The following is a 19,401-nucleotide window of genomic DNA, read 5'->3' on the forward strand; positions in this document are numbered from 1 at the left end:
ATTATCACAAAAACCCAAGTTTTGAGCCATTATTATGTTACTGTCACTTGGGTGTTCACTAGAAAATTATAGCTAATTCAAAATAAACCTCTATAGGGGGAGGGTGAGAGTGGAAGGATGGCTGGGCGCTGGTAGGCATAGGCACTCTCTTGTGGGCAGCGATGGGCATGGTCGGCCCCCCTACGACACTACACATGCCCATCGCATTTGAGGGACGACGGTGGGATTATTCGAGGGATGGAAAATTTTCGGGGATGACGGTGGTGGACCGGGTGCCCGAGATATGGCCCGAGACCCGACTTGACCCGGATTTGTTTTTTTGATAAAAAATTCCCACAAAGCATTGACGAATTTTGTTGTTCGCTCTAAGAATTTGTGGGATGACGGTGGTGGATTTGGCCAGCTATACGGAAGAAGTCCCGACTTGACCACGAGTTTTTACAGCTCGATTGACGGAGTTTTTCGGAGGATGACGGTAGTGGAATTGGCCTGCGACACGGCCATAGTACCGACTTGACCTCGAGTTTTCGTTGTTCGGAAACAAAATCCAACGATGCATTGAGGGAATTTTTCGGCTCGGTAAAGTCGGGGGATGACGGTGGTGGATTTGGCCCGCAATACGGCTAACGTCCCAACTTGACCTCGGTTTTTCGTGTGCTGCAATGGTCCCGCGGTCGTCTCTCGGATGGGTTAGCGGAGGGGAGTTTGGGACTTGTCGACCGAATGCGGTCTGTTCTTGCGGGCAGCGGACCGAGCAGCCTACGAGCGCGGACTAAAATCTAGTTGACGTCGTCCTTCGAACAAACCTCGTAGGAATTGTGACGGATTTTGTTGTTGGCTCTATGAATTTGTGGGATGACGGTGGTGGATTTGGCCCGCTGTACGGAAGAAGTCCCGACTTGACCACGAGTTTTTACAGCTCGATTGACGGAGTGTTTCGGGGGATGACGGTAGTGGAATTGGCCTGCGACACGGCCATAGTACCGACTTGACCTCGAGTTTTCGTTGTTCGGAAAAAAAATCCAACGATGCATATATATATATATATATATATATATATATATATATATATATATATATATATATATATATATATATATATATATATATATATTTATATATATATATAGGAAAATTTGGTAATATTAATCCATCCTTTGACCGATTTTCTTTTATTAAGCCCACCTACGACATATTTTTTAATAATCCCACCTTTATTACCCAACAACTTTTATTGGGCCCAACAGGTCATAAAACTGTTGTAAGCGGCATTATTTCTCTACATGGCAGTACTCTCTCTCGATATATTCAGTCATCATCATCAATTCATCACCATCTCGTTGACTTTTTCACCGATTACCGGCCACTTAAGCCCAATAAAAGTCGTCGGGTAGTAAAGGTGGGATTATTAAAAAATATGTCGTAGGTGGGATTAATAAAATAAAATCGGCCAAAGGTTGGATTAATATTACCAAATTTTCCATATATGCATGGTTTGCACTCTGGTTTCGCTGTGTATGGTTTGCACTCTGTTGATACTAGAAGACCAATGTGGAGAGAGATCACTGCTTTCAGTAGTACTGTTAATTGTCCTTGGCTTGTCATGGGGGATTTCAATGCAGTTTTATTAGCTGCTGATAGAGTAAATGGCAATGCAGTTACAGAAGGGGAAACTAAGGATTTTGATAGTTGTATGGATGCTGCAGGGTTGGCTGAGCTTAAGAGTTGTGGGAGTTACTATTCTTGGAGCAATAAGGGGCAAGGTAACTTGAGAATCTGTTCCAGAATAGATAGGGCCATTGCTAATGCTTTGTGGCATTCTAAGTTTGTTGATGCTGTGGTGGATTATTTGCCTCCAGGAATATCTGATCACTCACCTCTGGTTATGTCTTGCAATATTCATATGGGAGGGGGGAGTAGACCCTTTAAATTTTTTAACTATATGGCTGATCATGTTCTGTTCCTTGATGTAGTTAAAAAGGGATGGGATGTGTCCTGTCCAAGGGGTGGAGCCATGTTCAAGGTGTGGACTAAGCTGAAAGCAGTAAAGCAAGGATTGAAGGAGTTACATCATAAAGATTTTGCTAAGCTTGATGAGAGAATTGAGGGGTTAAGGGCTGATTTGGGTCAAATTCAGATCCAGTTAGCTTCTTGCCCTACTGATAGTAATGTGCAACAAAGTGAGAGGGATTGTAGTGAGACTCTTAAGAAGTTTTTGCATATTCAGGAGAGTGCATATAGACAGAAAGCAAGAATTCAGTGGTTGCAAGTAGGAGATTCTAACTCTAAATTCTTTTTCAGTGCAATGAAGGAGAGGATAGCTAGGAATAGCATTGATATTTTGTATGATGATTCTGGGAAGAAGCTTAGCACTACTCAGGAAATTCAGGAAGAAGTTAGCTCTTTCTATAAGAAGTTGATTGGTACTGCAGCTAGCTCATTGATGGGTGTGGATGTTGGAGTGGTTAGGAAAGGGAAGCAGCTATCTGCTGCTGATGCAGAAATGTTGGTGGTTCCTGTTTCAGATACAGAAATTGATGCAGCTATCAAAGGTATTGATATCAATAAAGCCCCCGGGCTTGATGGTTTCAATAGTTTGTTCTTTCTTAAAGCTTGGGAGATTGTGAAAGCAGATGTTTATGAAGCAGTAAGAGAGTTTTTCAGAACTGGGGTGATGTTAAAGCAAGTGAACAACACTTCAGTTACTTTGGTTCCTAAGATTCAGAATGCCTCTTGTGTGAAGGATTTTAGGCCAATTGCTTGCTGCTCAGTTGTTTACAAAATTATCTCCAAAATTCTTACTGCTAGAATGCAAGGTGTTATTGGTACAGTGGTAAATTGTTCTCAATCTGGTTTCATCCCTGGTAGATCCATTTCTGATAATATTTTGCTGGCTTGTGAGTTGGTGAAGTGCTATTCTAGAAAACATGTTTCTCCTAGGTGTATGATCAAGGTGGATCTGAAAAAAGCCTATGATTCTTTAGAGTGGCCTTTCTTGAAAACCATGCTTTCAGAGCTAGGATTCCCTATGAAGTTTGTGAATTGGGTGATGCAGTGCCTCTATTCTGTTTCTTATTCCATTCTGATAAATGGTTGTCCCACTAAACCAATTCCTGCAAAGAAAGGGTTGAGACAAGGTGATCCCATTTCACCTTATTTGTTTGCTTTGGGTATGGAATATCTGTCAAGGTGTCTTGCTGCTCTTGCTGAAGATACTAACTTCTCTTATCATCCTAGATGCAAAAAGTTGGATCTCACCCATATGATGTTTGCTGATGATTTGTTGATGTTCTCCAGAGCTGATGAGGGTGCTGTGAAAGCTCTTTTTGATGCTTTTACCAAGTTTTCTTTGGCTTCTGGTTTGGAAGCTAATTTGCACAAAAGTGAAGTTTATTTGGCAGGTGTTTCTGATCAAGTTGCTTCCAGTATTGTTAGCTCAATTGGGGTTCCTAAGGGTTCTTTCCCTTTCAGATACTTGGGTGTCCCTCTTACAACTAGGAAGCTCTCCTTCACAGACTGCAAGCCTCTCATTGATAGAACTGTTGCTAGAATCAAGAGCTGGACTTCTAAGTTCCTTTCCTATGCAGGTAGGCTGTAACTGGTGAAATCTGTACTTTTTGGTATTCAGCTCTACTGGTGTCAGATTTTTGTTATGCCTAAAAAGGTGATGAAGGAGATTCAGAGAATTTGTAGATGTTTCTTGTGGACTGGTGCTGATGCAGATTCTAGGAAAGCTTCTATCTCTTGGGAGCAATTGTGTTTCCCTAAGAGTTGTGGAGGGTGGAATCTTAAGGATCTAACTGTGTGGAATAAAGCAGCAGTTTTGAAACACTGTTGGGCTTTAGCTTTGAAGCAGGATAGGCTTTGGGTGAGGTGGATTCATGCTTATTATATTCAGCATAGAGACTTCTGGACTATGCCAATTCCTAATGGTTTAACTTGGTCATTAAGGAAAATTTGGCATAATAGAGAAGTATTTCTGCAGGCAAATGGAGTGGATCAGTTTGTGCAAGCTGGTAAATTCAGAATTCAGAAAATGTACAAGTTTCTTCATTCAGTTGGAGCTCAGGTGGGATGGAAGAGATTGATTTGTAATAGCCATGCTAGTCCAAAGAGCACCTTCATTGTGTGGCTAGCAGTGCAGAACAGACTTGCTACAAAAGACAGATTGATAAGATGGCAGCTGAATATTGATGGTATTTGTGGTCTGTGTCAGGTGGAAAATGAAAACTTGGAGCACCTTTTCTTCTCTTGCTCCTATTCTCAGGAGATTTGGAAGCAGGTTCTGCTTTCTTTAGGTGTGAATAGAACTGTGTTGCCTTGGCATGAGGAAGTTCAGATTGCAGTGAAGAAAAGCAGAAGCACACAGAAGCAAGCTTGCAAGTATAGTATAGCTTTCATTGAGTCTGTTTATTGTATTTGGTTGCAAAGAAATGCTAAGGTCTTTAGGGATCATGTTGATCCAGTTAAGACTGTTGTTAGCAACATTATGTTTAATGTTGAGTGTAGATGTCAGTAGCCTCTGTGCTCATTTGCTAGCTTGTGTTGGTTAGCTAGGTGCTTGGTTGTGTCTGTTGGACAGTTGGTGTTTTCAGAGTTTGTTAACACTCTGATTACTTGGTAAATAAAGCTCATTATTATTTGCCAAAAAAAAAAAAATAAAAAAATATTATAAATAGTGTATCGCATAATAAAGTAAGACTTAATTTGCTCCTAACAATGAAATAATGAACCGTATAATAATAAGAATGACTTATTTCAGTCCTAACTTTCAACTAATGAACCTAAATGAGTATTTTGAACCCTTTACATGTTTAACATACTTAGTATTATGTTTCAAATACTCATTCTAACCTACTTTGGTAAAATTATGCACATTTAAGGCTCGTTTGATTATTATAGGCCACATTCTGACTAAAATGGCTACTTCGATTCCAACTTTAAACCAATAAAACTGAATAAGTATTGTAAACCCTTTATGTTTCTAATATACTTAGTTTTATGCTTCAAACACTCATTATCACCTACTTTGGTCAAGTTATGCAAATATAAGGCTTGTTTGATCGTTATAGGTCATATTCCAAATAAAATGGCTTATTTCGCTCCAACTTTCAACTAATGAACTTAAATAAGTATTTTATACACTTTACATGTTCATTAGACTTAGTTTAATGTTTCAAAGACGCATTCTCACTTACTTTGGTCAAGTTATACACATTTAAGGCTCGTTTGATAATTACAGGTCACATTTTGACTAAAACGGCTTATTTCGGTCCAAACTTTCAAAAAATGAGTCTAGATGAGTATTTTAAACCCTTTATATTTTTAATACACTTAACTTTATGTTTCAAAGGCTCATTATCACCCACGTTGGTCACATTATAAACATTTAAGGATCGTTAGTCCAATATAGTTCATATTTTGACATAAATGGCCTATTTCGCTCCTAACTTTCAATTAATGAACTTAAATAAGTATTTAAAACGCTTTACATGTTTAATAAACTTATTTTTATGTTTAAAAGACTCATTATCACTTACTTTGTTCAAGTTATGCACATACAAGGCTTGTTTGATTGTTATAGGTCACATTCCAACTAAAATTGCTTATTTCGCTCCCAACTTTCAACTAATAAACTTAAAAAAGTATTTTAAACTCTTTACATGTTCATTAGACTTAGTTTAATGTTTCAAAGACTCACTCTCACCTACTTTGGTCAAGTTATACACATTTAAGGCTCGTTTGATCATCATAGGTCACATTTTGACTAAAATGGCTTATTTCGCTCCTAAGTTTCAACTAATGAACCTAAATGAGCATTTTAAATCCTTTACATGTTTAATACAATTAGATTTATGTTTCAAAGACTCATTATCAACCACTGTTGTCAAGTTATGCACATTTAAGGCTCGTTAGTTCAATATAGTTCATATTTTGACTAAAATGGCTTATTTCGCTCCTAACTTTGAATTAGTGAACTTAAATAAGTACTTAAAATGCTTAACATGTTTACTAAACTTAGTTTTATGTTTAAATGACTCATTATCACTTACTTTGTTCAAGTTATGCACATATAAGGCTTGTTTGATAATTACAAGTCACATTCCGACTAAAATTGCTTATTTTCCTTCCAACTTTCAACTAATGAACTTAAATAAGTATTTTAAACCTTTTACATGCTCATTAGAATTATCTTAATGTTTCAAAGACTCACTCTCACCTACTTTGGTCAAGTTATACACATTTAAGGCTCGTTTGATCATCATAGGTCACATTTTGACTAAAATGGCTTATTTCGCTCCTAACTTTCAACTAATGAGCCTAAATGAGTATTTTAAATCCTTTACATGTTTAATAAAATTAGGTTTATGTTTCAAAGACTCATTATCACCCACTGTTGTCAAGTTATGCACATTTAAGGCTTATTAGTTCAATATAGTTCATATTTTGATCAAAATGGCATATTTCGCTCCTAACTTTAAATTAATGACCTTAAATAATTATTTAAAGCGCTTTACATGTTTAATACACTTAGTTTTATGTTACAAAGATTGTTTATCACCTACTTTGGTCAAGTTATGCTCATTTAAGGCCCGTTTGATCATTATAGGTCACATTTTGACTAAAATGGCTTATTTCGATCCGAACTTTCAAATAATGAACATAAATGAGTATTTTAAACCTTTTACATTTTTAATACAGTTATATTTATGTTTCAAAGACTCATTATCACCCCTTCTGGTCAAGTTATGCACATTTAAGGCTCGTTAGTTCAATTTAATATAGTTCATATTTTGACTAAAATGGCTTATTTCGCTCCTAACTTTGAATAAGTGAACTTCAATAAGTACTTAAAACGCTTAATATGTTTACTAAACTTAGTTTTATGTTTAAATGACTCATTATCACTTACTTTGTTCAAGTTATGCACATATAAGGCTTGTTTGATCGTTATAGGTCACATTCCGACTAAAATTGCTTATTTTCCTCCCAACTTTCAACTAATGAATTTAAATAAGTATTTTAAACCTTTTACATGTTCATTAGACTTAGCTTAATGTTTCAAAGACTCACTCTCACCTACTTTGGTCAAGTTATTCACATTTAAGGCTTGTTTGATCATCATAGGTCACATTTTGACTAAAATGGCTCATTTCGCTCCTAACTTTCTACTTATGAACGAAATGAGTATTTTAAATCCTATACATGTTTAATACACCTATATTTATGTTTCCAAGACTCATTTCCACCTACTTTGTTTAATGTATGCGCATATAAAGCTTTTTTGGTCGTTATAGGTCACATTTCGACTAAAATGGCTTATTTCGCTCCCAACTTTCAACTAATGAACTTAAATAAGTATTTTAAACCCTTTAGATGTTCATTAGACTTAGTTTAATGTTTCAAAAACTCATTCTCACCCACTTTGGTCAAGTTATACACATTTAATGCTCTTTTGATCATTAATGGCTTATTTCGATCCCAACTTTTAACTAACGAAACTAAATTAGTATTTAAAACCGTTTACATGTTTATTAGGTTTAATTTAATGTTTTTAAGACTCAATCTCACCTACCTTGGTCAAGTTATGAACATTTAAGGCTAGTTTATTCATTATAATTCATATTTTGACTAAAATGACTTATTTCGCTCCTAACTTTTAACTAATGAACTCAAATAAGTATTTTTTTTATGGCAAGCAAGCAATATATTAATCAACAGAAAGGGATATTACACTCTAGCCAGGAAGGAACTGGTGGAGAAGACCACTGAACCGAACCTGCAGCAACTACAACTCAACAACCTGAGCTTAATACAACATAGAAGCACTTACAGTGCTCTAAACCAATCATGATCTATCCTACTGACAGTCTTGCCAAGTATATTCTGAACTCGGTGCCTAGTATCAAACTGGACAGTCTTCATAATGGATTGTTTAGTTGGGACTTGGAGGCTCCAAACAACTGCATTCCTTGCCTTCCATATCTGGTAGACAAGACCAGCCAAAGCAGTGAAAATAACCTTCCTTCTAAACACTTTCTTACAATGTCTCCTACCCACTGAAGCAATTGAGTAAGGTTATTCCTAAACAAGTTAAAACCCAGCCAAGTCAAGACCAACTGTAAACAGTCAGTGCTGAATTGACATTTAAAGAACAGATGGGGGCAAGTTTCCACAGTTGTGCCACAGATAGCACAAATGGGATCATCCCCCACTCCAATTTTAAATAACCTTGCTCTAGTTTTCAATCTGTCCAACAGAGCCAACCAAAGTGTGAATCTGTGTTTTGGAACTGAGAACCTATTCCAAACAAATCTGTGCCATTGAACTTTTGGTTTTTGAGTACATAACCCTCCATAAATGTCCTTGATGGAGTACTTAGGATCATCCAACCATTGAGTGGATTTAAGAGCATTGGAAATACTGTTTTTCACCTTACAAATATACCTGATGGCACAATTGGCAGCTAGAGATGGAGTATACTGCTGCCAGTTATGGTGTTTCACATATAGGGTATGCACCCACTTGACCCACAGGTTATCTTGTTTCTGACTGATTGCCTAAGCCAGTTTCCCTACAGCTGCTTGATTCCAAAGGGAAATGTTCCTAAAACCCAGCCCACCTTGATCTTTGTGACTACAGAGCTGATCCCATCCAACACTACCTGGTCTATTGTCATCATAAGCACCAAACCATAAGTAAGATATGCAGATAGCCACAATTTTTTGAGTGACTTTCTTAGGGAGAAGGAAAATCTGCCCCCAGTAAATACAGATACTCATGAGAACAGAATTAACTAATCTTTCCTGCAAATGAGAGGTGTCTGGTACTCTAGATCTTGATTTTAGCCACCATTTTCTCAACTAGCAACTCACAATCACCAGGCATCAGTTTCTTAGAACTAATAGGTACCCCCAAGTATCTAAAGGGTAAAGATTCAAGTTTAAAGCCAGAACACTCCTGAATGGTGGATAAAATAAGTATTTTAATCCCTTTACATGTTTAATATACTTAGTTTTATGTTTCAAAGCCTCACTCTAACCTACTTTGGTCAACTTATGCACATTTAAACTCGTTTGATCATTATAGGTCACATTGTGACTAAAATGGCTTATTTCGGTCACAACTTTCAACTAATGAAATTAAATAAGTATTTTAAACCATTTAAATGTTTACTAGACTTATTTTAATGTTTTTAAGGCTCATTATCACCTACATTGGTCAAGTTAAGCACATTTAAGGCTAGTTTGCTCATTATAGGTCATGTTTTGACTAAAATGGCTTATTTCGCTCCCAACTTTCAACTAACGAACCTAAATAAGTATTTTAAACCTTTTACATTGAGGGGACATCTCTCCATTAGTTTCTCTTGTTGATGTAATAGTTTTAGTACTTAGTAGCCATCCAAAACTAATTAAATTGAGGGACCATCTCTCTAACTAGTTTTTCAGGTAGATGTTAGTCGTTTAAGCAACCGTCCACAACGAAATTAACTTCGCTGACTATGATTTTGTGTGAGGAAATTACCTGAATAGTGAATGTAAGCTCATGATGACGAGTTGAAAGATAATCATCAACTTCTCTTGCAGCTGTGAGATCTAGAGAACCCTGACCAGCAAAAGATGAATTTAGTTCCAAGATTCCAGATTGACTAGAACAAAGATCAACTTAAGTTCCACATCAGATAATTTAAAGAGACCATTAGGAATGCACTGCATGTATACTACCATTAGTTTCATACAAAATTACAAATCTGGTCTATGCACAAATATGGCCAGTCAAGAATATCTCCAACCAAGCGAACAAAGTTCTTATTAAAACATCAGTATTTTATGATATGAACAACTGCATGTCAACAATATTTATTTTTGTAATCAACTCGTCTAAGAAGATTTATTTTTATGTAAATTCATCACATCGTAGATACTGGAAGTACTGTTACAAGTTAACTTTCGTATTTCCTATCCAGAAGAACAAGCAATTATCAAATCCAACACTTTGGGCTCCCCCACGATAATCAAAAGCTAACTAGCTCAAGAAGAATAGTTATGTTAAGAAAATGGAACAAAGAGAAGCATCAGGGAAAAATAATCATTTTTTCCCAATTCTATTCTCTTTCATTTAAGAGAAAAGGTCCATTTTTTTCCTATTCCCGTCCCTCTAATAGCTAATACCCCCACCACCACCCCACCCCACCCCACCCCCTAGATAAAAGTAGGGAATATAAGGCAAATATCCTTAAGCCCATTCCCACCAACCCTTTATTTTTATTTCCTTTAAAAAAACATGGGACTTTGAGGACTTGGGATTAAAACTACAATTCCCACCTTCAAACTCCCACAAAACAAACACCCCCTAGTTTTTTGTTCTTTGTTTTTTAAGGGGAAAAAATGAAAAAAATAAACATAGCAGTTTAACTTAAGCAACAGCTGCTGAATTTTTTTACATCTGGAGTACAAAGGCATATTCACCTCCAGTCCAATGCAAAAGGAGTGCAACTGTGAACCCCATTGGTAAGCTCCTTCCATTTCTTCCAAGTAACGTGATGCTACAGCAACAATAAGTGATGAATCCAATCCACCTGACAGAAGTACACCAAAAGGGACATCTGTCATTAATATCTTAAGTACATACTGAAAGAAGTCAAGAGAGTAGGTTAATAAATCAAAAGTTAAATTAATTTCGAGAAGATTTAAGTCTACCGTAAATCAGAAAATAAGAAGAAATCTAACACAAGTAATTTCATATTCAGCAAAAATAAGAAGAGAACAAATTCTTCATATCATATAAACAAGTTCTTAGGCCAGGAGCAAGTCGAAATGTCTGAGTAGTAAAGCCAGGGGAGAAGTTTGGGTTATTGTGACGCTGAAACTAAGAGAAAATGGACAATCAAAAATTTCAATAAACCTTTTCAAAAGCTACACGTAAAAATGTTGGGTCGTATGGAATTGAAGGTATCTGCTCTGAGTACCATGGCGGGTTGTTCCACCTTTTCAATCCACCAGCAATAAGTTCAATTTAATGGCATTTAAGTCCTTAAATGCCTAGTTTTAAGTTAAAACCATGTCTTAGCTAGATAGTCTATGAATTGGATAGTAGCATACCTTGTTTTCTTAAATATATATGTCCAGAAGGAAAAGCGATGAACCGTTCACAATCATCACTTATCTCTTTCATTTCTAAAGCAAACCAAGTGGACCCTGCAAAGATAGCGTATTTACCGAGTAATATATGCATAGCACACATTTTTCAATTAAATGAATAAAGAACGATGACTAAACCAAAAACAGTAGTTGAATTCGACTCTCTTGAGCGCAAAAGAAAATATAGGATAGCATGTTTAAGCATGCCCAAAAATGTGTTACGGTAAACTACTTCATTTCTAAGAAACTCCATTTCTACCCCAATTGTCTAAAAGCTAACTTAATCTCTTGTAATACATCTTTTATGTTTGTTATGGATCTCTAGTGCGATTGGGATTTCAGGGAGTGAAAAATAAAAAATATATGCAACAACCAACGACGAAATATAAGGCTGCTTACAAATCACTGGAGATAATCATAGACTCACAATCCCTCGCCTTGCCTAAGGTCCTTAACTGATTTCACTCAATCATAGGAGTTAGCTATGGAGAATTTCAGATACATAACCGCAACCCTCTGGCCATCAGGACAACGCCAGTAACTACATAGATGACAACATTGTCACCTTCAAATCAATTTTCTAGTATAAAAAATTAGATCAAACATTTAGAAGAACCAGTGAAGCTATCATCTAACAAGGCTTCACCAGACGATATTTTCATATAACCGGGACATGCTCTTTACAAGGCATCTTTTCTTCACTCTCTCCAAACAATTCACCACAAATCATCCATTAGAAATATTCATGAACACTAAAGTTTCAAATACTAATGCAAGCTATCAAAACTAGTGACTAAATTTAGCTCAAATATCCTATAATTAACATATACTAATAGCTTAAAAAACTTAATCTAACAAAAACCAGAAAACACAAACACTAACTGAAGTAAAATCAACAACAAATAGACACATAGAGAACGAAAAGATTCAAGAATTGGAGTACCCTTCGGTGTAATCAGCTAGAAGAGGGTCAAGGTAAGTGTCCCATTTGTTTCCGATTACCTGAACACATTCAACAACGAAAATGAGAACAAATCAAAATGAACTTGAATGGACATATGAACTTGAATTTCTAATCGAAATTACGCTAAAACGAAAATTGAATCACATAGAGAAAGTGTAATTACCTGGGAAATTGAATTAAGCAGAATCATGGACCAATTTCTTCAAATTAGGGTAAGTCGAAGCGTCTGGTTGTGTGGGTGGATGGGGGAGAATCAATAATGCAATAACCTTGAGAATACGTTCTTCATCTCAGAAGCGGCGATGGCAGAAACAACGGTTGTGATGACGACGACAGAAGCAGCGGCGGCGATGGCGATGGTTGAAGCAGAAGCAGAGAAGAGGAAAGAGGAGGAGCAGGAAAATGAAAATAAATCACGACATTTTTTTTACCTATTTTGTGTTGTTCTATTTTCAAAGAGCTTTTGTGCGGCTCATTTTACAAATGAGCCCTCATTTTACAAATGAGCCCTCATTTGGGTTTAAAGCCCACACATGAACTCAAGTGCTGCCAATTTTCTAAAATGAGCTCGCACTTGTGAAAATATATTTTTTATTTTTTTTTGTGTGCTCTCAAGTGCTTCCAATTTAATATACGAGCCTCACTTGAAGGGAAGCACATGGAGATTTTTCTACTAGTGAAACAAGCATGTTATGATTGGTTATGTTTGTTGAATTTAAATAACAAGCATGTTATCCAAGTATGATTATGCATGTATGATTTATTCACATGGATGGAATGGTTTATGCTATTGTACGTAATGTCTAGCATGTTTTTTGAGCCAAGTTATCGTGCCTAGTTGCACTATTGTCATTTACCACATATGAAGGGTAAGCTCTCATTAGCCACCTCATATGTAGGGTAGACTTTCGAGTCAATTGAATTAAGGATTCTTTCGTGCCTAGTGCATAGCCCGCATGTTAATATGCATGGCGTGGATACTCAACAAGTGTTGAGAAGGAACAATGGGAGAAAACTCACTTGCTTCTTGAATGATTGATCACAAGTCCTAATGAATTAAAAAGGGAGTCTTGTTTGGTTGTCTGTTTATTAAATGCCTTGCTTGACTGTGTCTTGAGTTTTCTTTGTGAATAAAATATTAATAAACGTAAAGGGCAACCAGAATTAGCTTCAAAACTCTTGGAACGTATATACCTTGAGTATGAACATGGGGGGGGGGGAGTCTTGCCGAAAAACTTATACTCCTATGAATGATATAAGACATTGTTTCATTCTTTTTATGCGCTGGATTTCTGTCGGTATGGTCCGACAATTGGTTATTACTTTGGTGTGTGGTTGGCTCCCAACACCAGTCCTTTGGACATTTTATTTGGGCCCGTTTGAAGCTTATTCTATTAATCTACAAGTCAAGAGTCGAGTTGAAAGTCGAGTCCTGTCATCATGATCAATTGTTTATTGATTGGCTTTTGCATGTGATTTATTTATGGTTAGAATGAAGCATGTTAGTATAGGATTTCATTCTAGCTTATTTGTACTCAGCTTTCGCTGATGACGTGATTTTTGTTTGGTCATGGCCTATGCCTTAATGAACCTATGATGATCCTTCAATTGCATTCGCATTGTTGAGGAGTAGAAAATTGATAACAGGTTGGTAAAGATGACTTGCAAGAGAAGTTACCTTGCATGGGGATGGTTGAGCGACTTTCTTTTTCTCTTGCACCGTTTCAAACTCTATTTATTTTCATTTGCCTAAATTATAATGTTTTAATTAATTAATGGATTTGGTTTTACGGTATTTGGTTTGGGCCGTGATGGTTCCAACTTGTATGGAGACCCTTAACTATATTTTATTGTTTTCAAAGTTTATTTATTCCGCTGCGTAACTTTGGTAAATATCCTTAAATGTTATCACGGTGGCGGTAAGACTTTAGTAATTCCTTATTTAGAGTTTAAAAAGGCTTTATTCTAGTAAGGAATTATTAGGGTCGTATAAGTGTTCCTAGATCTAATAATTAAACTTTATGGATGCCTAAGTGAGGGGGAACAACGCATGGCACTTGTTGTTCCTAGTAATTCATTAACAATATATTTTATTCTCTTACTGAAAGGCTTATTAAGAATGTAGAAAAACCGTATTTAAGTTTGAAATTTGTTGAAGTTTTCATGAATTTCCCTTGAGACTCATTGAATTGTTTATTACACTTGTAGAGTTTATGTGAATAGTCTTCCTTATAAAATTGACACTACAACTTTTCTACGTTCTGTACGTAGTCATGAGCCAGAATTGAATTAAGGACTCACTGATTTCTTTGTAATATTACCCTTAGTTTCCAAACTGCTTATGCGTTAATAAAAAGGGAAAAGAAGCAAAAAGTGAAGTTCCATTTCCTTATGGAACAAAACAAGGCTTTTTCATTCGAACCATGTGCACTCTTAAGAATGTCCAAATCCTATAAATGTGTGATAAATGATTTCTTCCATGATATCCACCAATTAAACTCTTGTTCCTCACAAAAATGTTTCCTGCACTTTTCCTATTGTATCTCTACAACATATTAGAGATCACAAAATTAATTCATATCACACATTGATTTCTTTTTCTTTTCAAAAACATTCTCCAAAATTCATCACTATATAAAAGTCCTCTACTAAATATTCCTCCTTTGTAACTTAAATGATGTAGTAATTGTTGAGGGGGAACTAATGAGGAAGGTGATAAATATAGTTTTCATGTATAATTGAGAAAGAAAAAAAATTAAAGAAGATGAAAAAAAAGGGGACACAGAAGAAAAATGAAAAAAAAAAGAGGGAAATAAAAGGAGAGTTATGTGAAGGAAGAAATTGAAGGGATAAGAATTTCCTACAAACAGTTAAGTTTCCAAGTTGAAATGCAAATGAAGCTGTCAGTATCTCAAAGAATTATCTTTCAGAAATATCAATTTCTTTAATGATTCACAAGGGAACTTACCCCATAAACGTAAGTTCCTACAAAAATTGAATCAAGAAACTACGAAAAAGCTTCAAAGAATTTATACGAAGAAAAGGAAGCTAGTTAAAGATAAAATGTTGTCACAAATATTTTTGTCATGGTTAGGGTAAGAAACTATAGACAATCCTGCGCGTACCCGGTATACAAGAAATTTACTCAATAATCTTTAATATATTTTGGTTAACTTTTTATATTATGAAGTATTTTTTGATGGATTAACTTTTTAAAGTGTTAAAATTATTACCTTAATATATTATGAGTGATTTTGAAAACATAATGTTTATTAAAAAAGAAAAAAAAATATCACTAAAAAATAAATAACTTTTACAATATTTACCCTATTTTTAAAGCATTTGTCCCTTTAAGTTAACTTTACGTACAACTTACAATATTTATTGTACATCAATTATAAATTAAAAATTTATTGTAAGAAAATTGTTTTGAGATATTTTTTTTAACATAGGCTAACTAAAACAACGTTACGAAAATTAAAAAAAGCGCATTAAATCATGAGAAACTCCATTTGCAAGAACATGAACTTGATTCCGATCCACTCACTCCCGCTCCACCTTATGAATGTTGCACCAAGAGAAATCCTTACTTAAGAATTTTTTTTGGCCGAATCTCTAATATATAAGCCAAGAGGGGAGGGCTATTTTCGTAATCACGCTTTTGGTGTCCCCAATCAAAAAGACCTAAACACCCTCATTTCGTTATTTATCGATGCTTGTTGAGCCTTTATTTCTAGGGTTAGACTTCGTTTATCGGTGCTTTTGTTGAGCCTCTCTCCCCCTCTCACTTTACTCTCTCCTCTCACCTTCGTTTCTAGGGTTAGAGGTTACACTTACTAGCCGTCGTCCGACTCTGAGGTCAATCGGAGGGAAATGCAGAGCTCTATTAGCGGCAGCAAATTCCTTCACCACCACGTCAACGACCGCTACTGGTGCTGCAAAAGGATCGAAGCGTCCTTTTCCCGTTGTTTCTGGTAACAACAATACTAGAGGTATGCCTGATTTTAGAAGTGTCGAATTTCTATTTACCTTTTTCTGTTTGTTTTCATGCCGGTTGTTCCACTCTGTTGTTTCTGCAATATTGAGTTTTGTTTTGGGGGAATTCAGAAATTCTTAATTGGAATCTTCTCAATTCTGCATACGGAGTACTAAGTATGTTGCAAGTTTGCAGTTGATGCTATACAATCACTCAATTTCTTTAATTTCTTAAATCCTTCGATTTCAAATTTGTTAGATTTGGGGGTTTAATTTTTTGTAGGTCCATTGATTGATGATTAAGATTTGGCAAAGAAATCGAGTTCCAGAATCACACTCTTTCTCTCTCTTAGGTAAATCACTCAATTTCTTTCATTTCTTAAATCTTTCGATTACAAATTTGTAAGATTTGGGGGTTTAATTTTTTCCAGCTCCATTGATTGATGATTAAGATTTGGGGAATAAATTGAGTTCTAGAATGTCAGCAAAAACGAGGGTAGTGAAAAAGTGTTGAGTCATAGAAGAAGTAGTCATAGGTCTCCGGTCAGGCCTGAGTCAGGATTGTGCATTTTTCCTCCGAATTAGGACTTGCAAGTTTAATCATCCTCCTAGGCATAAGAAATATCAGGTAGTTTTTAATTTGGTATTGGTTTTTATTTTCTTATTTTGATTACAGAAATGAGTTGATAAATTAATATTTAAAAGAAGATTTTTTTTGAACTTTTTTTGTTGAAATTATTTTCCGCCATTGTTTTAGGGTGCTAAGGTGAAGATGAAGAAAGATTGTGCGGGTTCTGCTACACAGAGGGTGACGGAAAAGGATGAAATACCGGATAAGCAATAGGTTGATTTCAAGGTATAAATGTGTTCTTTCTAGACGTCTTTTTATGTCAAAATCATGCGTTGATTTGATTAGTGATATTGACGATTAATTGATGCTTAACGTTTTTACTTCATACTCTTAGCCTTTTGTTCTTGGCCCTTAAGCATCTTCAATGGTTGCTCATCTGTCAACAGTTATCAGATTTGATAACTTTTTTCAATAGTTTTGATTCTAGGAAAATTAAGGAACATTGAATTTTTCTGTAATGTGTAGTGGATTTGTTTTTTGAGACTCATAAGAGAGTCTAAACATTGGAGGTTCAAGATGGAATGCAGTATAATTTCTGTTGTTTTAGAAGTTTTGGGTTGGTTTATTTTGAGAAAATTAATCTGTTATTTTTATATTTGCTGTGATTTTGTTTTTACCTGTTTATTTGCAGATTCAAGGTACTCGGTCTGTTTCCCATTTGATTGTTTATGTGAGATTGTCTGTATTCATCTTATTTTGTTGATTCATAAAAATTCTGGTGCATATAAGAGGCTCTTCTGTAGACCATCTTATTTTGTTGAGTTTTTGGTGTTTTATGATAATTTTCACCTTTTTTTAATTGAAATTCTAAATTCCGTTTTCTGAAGATTTGATGAAAACGCTGTGATAATTTCATAATTTGGTGCTACTAATCATGCATGCATCTCTATCTCTTTTCTATATGATAATCCAAATTTCCTTCTTTTATTAATGATGATGGTATTAATGATGTAGGGAAGTTGAAGAGAGTTCATTCCGAGGTTGGTTCAGTGGGTTGGCATGAGGGTAGGCATATTGATTAGTTGAGTGTTACTGTTTCGGATCATATTCAAGGTGGTAGTGACAATGTGGAGAAGGAGAAGAGGACCCCAAAGGCGAATCCGTTTTATCAGAGTTCAGATTTTATATTGGGTAAGGACAGGATCCCAGCTACGGAACATAACAAGAAATCGAAAGGCATGGGGAAGAAGAATGGGGAGTCAAGATCTGTAGTTGGGATGAGCAACTCTTTGAGTAAGGTATTTTAGAGTTGTAGTGCATTGCTGGATAAGTTAATAAAGCATAAGCATGGTTGGGTTTTTAATACCCCTGTTGATGTGAAGGTCCTTGGTTTACATGATTATTTCACAGTAATTAAGCATCCAATGGACTTGGGTACTGTGAAATCTAGGCTACATACCAACTGGTACAAATCTCCCTAGGAATTTGCTGAGGATGTCAGACTTACCTTTCATAATGCAATGACATATAATCCAAAAGGATCGCGTGCATAAAATACAATTTAGTGGTTGTAATTTAATTTTTTATCTAATATTTATATTTAGTGGTTGTAATACAAGTTTAAGTTTTTATATAACTTCACACGCATTGCGTGCATAAAATACTAGTAAGTTACATAACACAAGGTAAATATAAAGGGTGGAGATTCAAACTTAAGGCATATTATCTGTTAATCATAATCAGCAGGCCAAGCCGCCAAGACCTCATTATTATTGTAGTGAGATTTGTTATTCCGCATAAAGCGTAATGCAAGACAAAACAATACCATGGATGAAAACAACTTTCATTATTTGTTATCCCATTTCCTAATTCCAACTACTCCGTACTAAAGAGATAGAAAACAACTTTCATGGACCCCTCTCCTTCCTTTTATTTATTAATTATATTTTTATAATTACTAATCTGTACGTATAAATGTTTTTCCATGAGAGTAATTTCCACGAACTTAAGATATTCAAAAGTCCAACCAAAGCAGATATCACACTCCAACAACATTCCAACATGTTACCCATCAAATCAAACATCAATTTCCTCTTCGTTTTATTCTCCCCTTCTTCTAATTCTCATCCTAAATTTCCCTCCGTATCATTTTGCAAAATTTTCCCCCTTTCTCCGGTTCTTTCAACTAAAAAAAATAATTGATAAATTGTGTTTTGTCCCCTAAAAATTCCTCCGTCCATCTTACCATTAAGATGTGATAAACAATAACTTTTATATTACTTTTAGGTGGTAAAATACAATTTCTATTTTTTAGGTGTTAAACAAAAATTATCAGCTTTTTAAGTAGTAAAGGACAATTTATTACGTAGTATACACTTTAATTCAATTTGTAAAACTCCTTTAAGTTTCATAAAAATTATGTTCCATTAAATTTGAATTAAATGTGGTAGTATTGTATATTAGCGTTAATGAGCACTGGAACAAACAAGTATTCCCCCTGTTCCATAACGATTTTCAATTTCAATATTTTATATTGTCATTGCGCACTTTGTATCATTTATATCTCTAATTGTACATTAAAAAAATATAAAATTTTATATTATTAAATTACTTATTGACACGAATCAAACAAGACCCCACATGAATAATGTTCTTTCTTATGTATCTATTACACACATATACTAAAACAGACACCATGAGTGACACGTGTCACTTCCTGATGCAAAATTTTCCCACTAGAAACGGTT

General features: G+C 35.3%; 1 protein-coding gene across 3 annotated transcripts; it reads right to left on the minus strand.

Moving 5' to 3' along the window:
- Positions 1-7,787: 7,787 nt before the first annotated feature.
- Positions 7,788-12,549, minus strand: LOC110780770 (asparagine synthetase [glutamine-hydrolyzing] 2). 3 transcript variants are annotated; one of them, XM_056838106.1, is made up of 6 exons: positions 12,272-12,549; positions 12,088-12,146; positions 11,106-11,201; positions 10,473-10,582; positions 9,529-9,599; positions 7,788-8,670 (listed from the first exon to the last, which is right to left on the minus strand). In XM_056838106.1, exons 3-6 carry the CDS (start codon positions 11,176-11,178, stop codon positions 8,562-8,564), a joined length of 363 nt encoding a protein of 120 aa, XP_056694084.1. In that variant the 5' UTR covers positions 11,179-11,201; positions 12,088-12,146; positions 12,272-12,549; the 3' UTR covers positions 7,788-8,561. The 3 variants fall into 3 exon arrangements, with proteins under 3 accessions (XP_056694084.1, XP_056694083.1, XP_056694085.1); XM_056838105.1 differs by lacking the exons at positions 12,088-12,146; positions 12,272-12,549 and having other exon boundaries at positions 11,106-12,012; XM_056838107.1 differs by lacking the exons at positions 12,088-12,146; positions 12,272-12,549 and having other exon boundaries at positions 9,529-9,609; positions 11,106-12,012.
- Between the last annotated feature and the right edge of the window lie 6,852 nt (positions 12,550-19,401).

This window comes from Spinacia oleracea, chromosome 3 (genome assembly GCF_020520425.1).
Source record: "Spinacia oleracea cultivar Varoflay chromosome 3, BTI_SOV_V1, whole genome shotgun sequence".
Taxonomy (NCBI): Eukaryota; Viridiplantae; Streptophyta; class Magnoliopsida; order Caryophyllales; family Amaranthaceae; genus Spinacia; species Spinacia oleracea.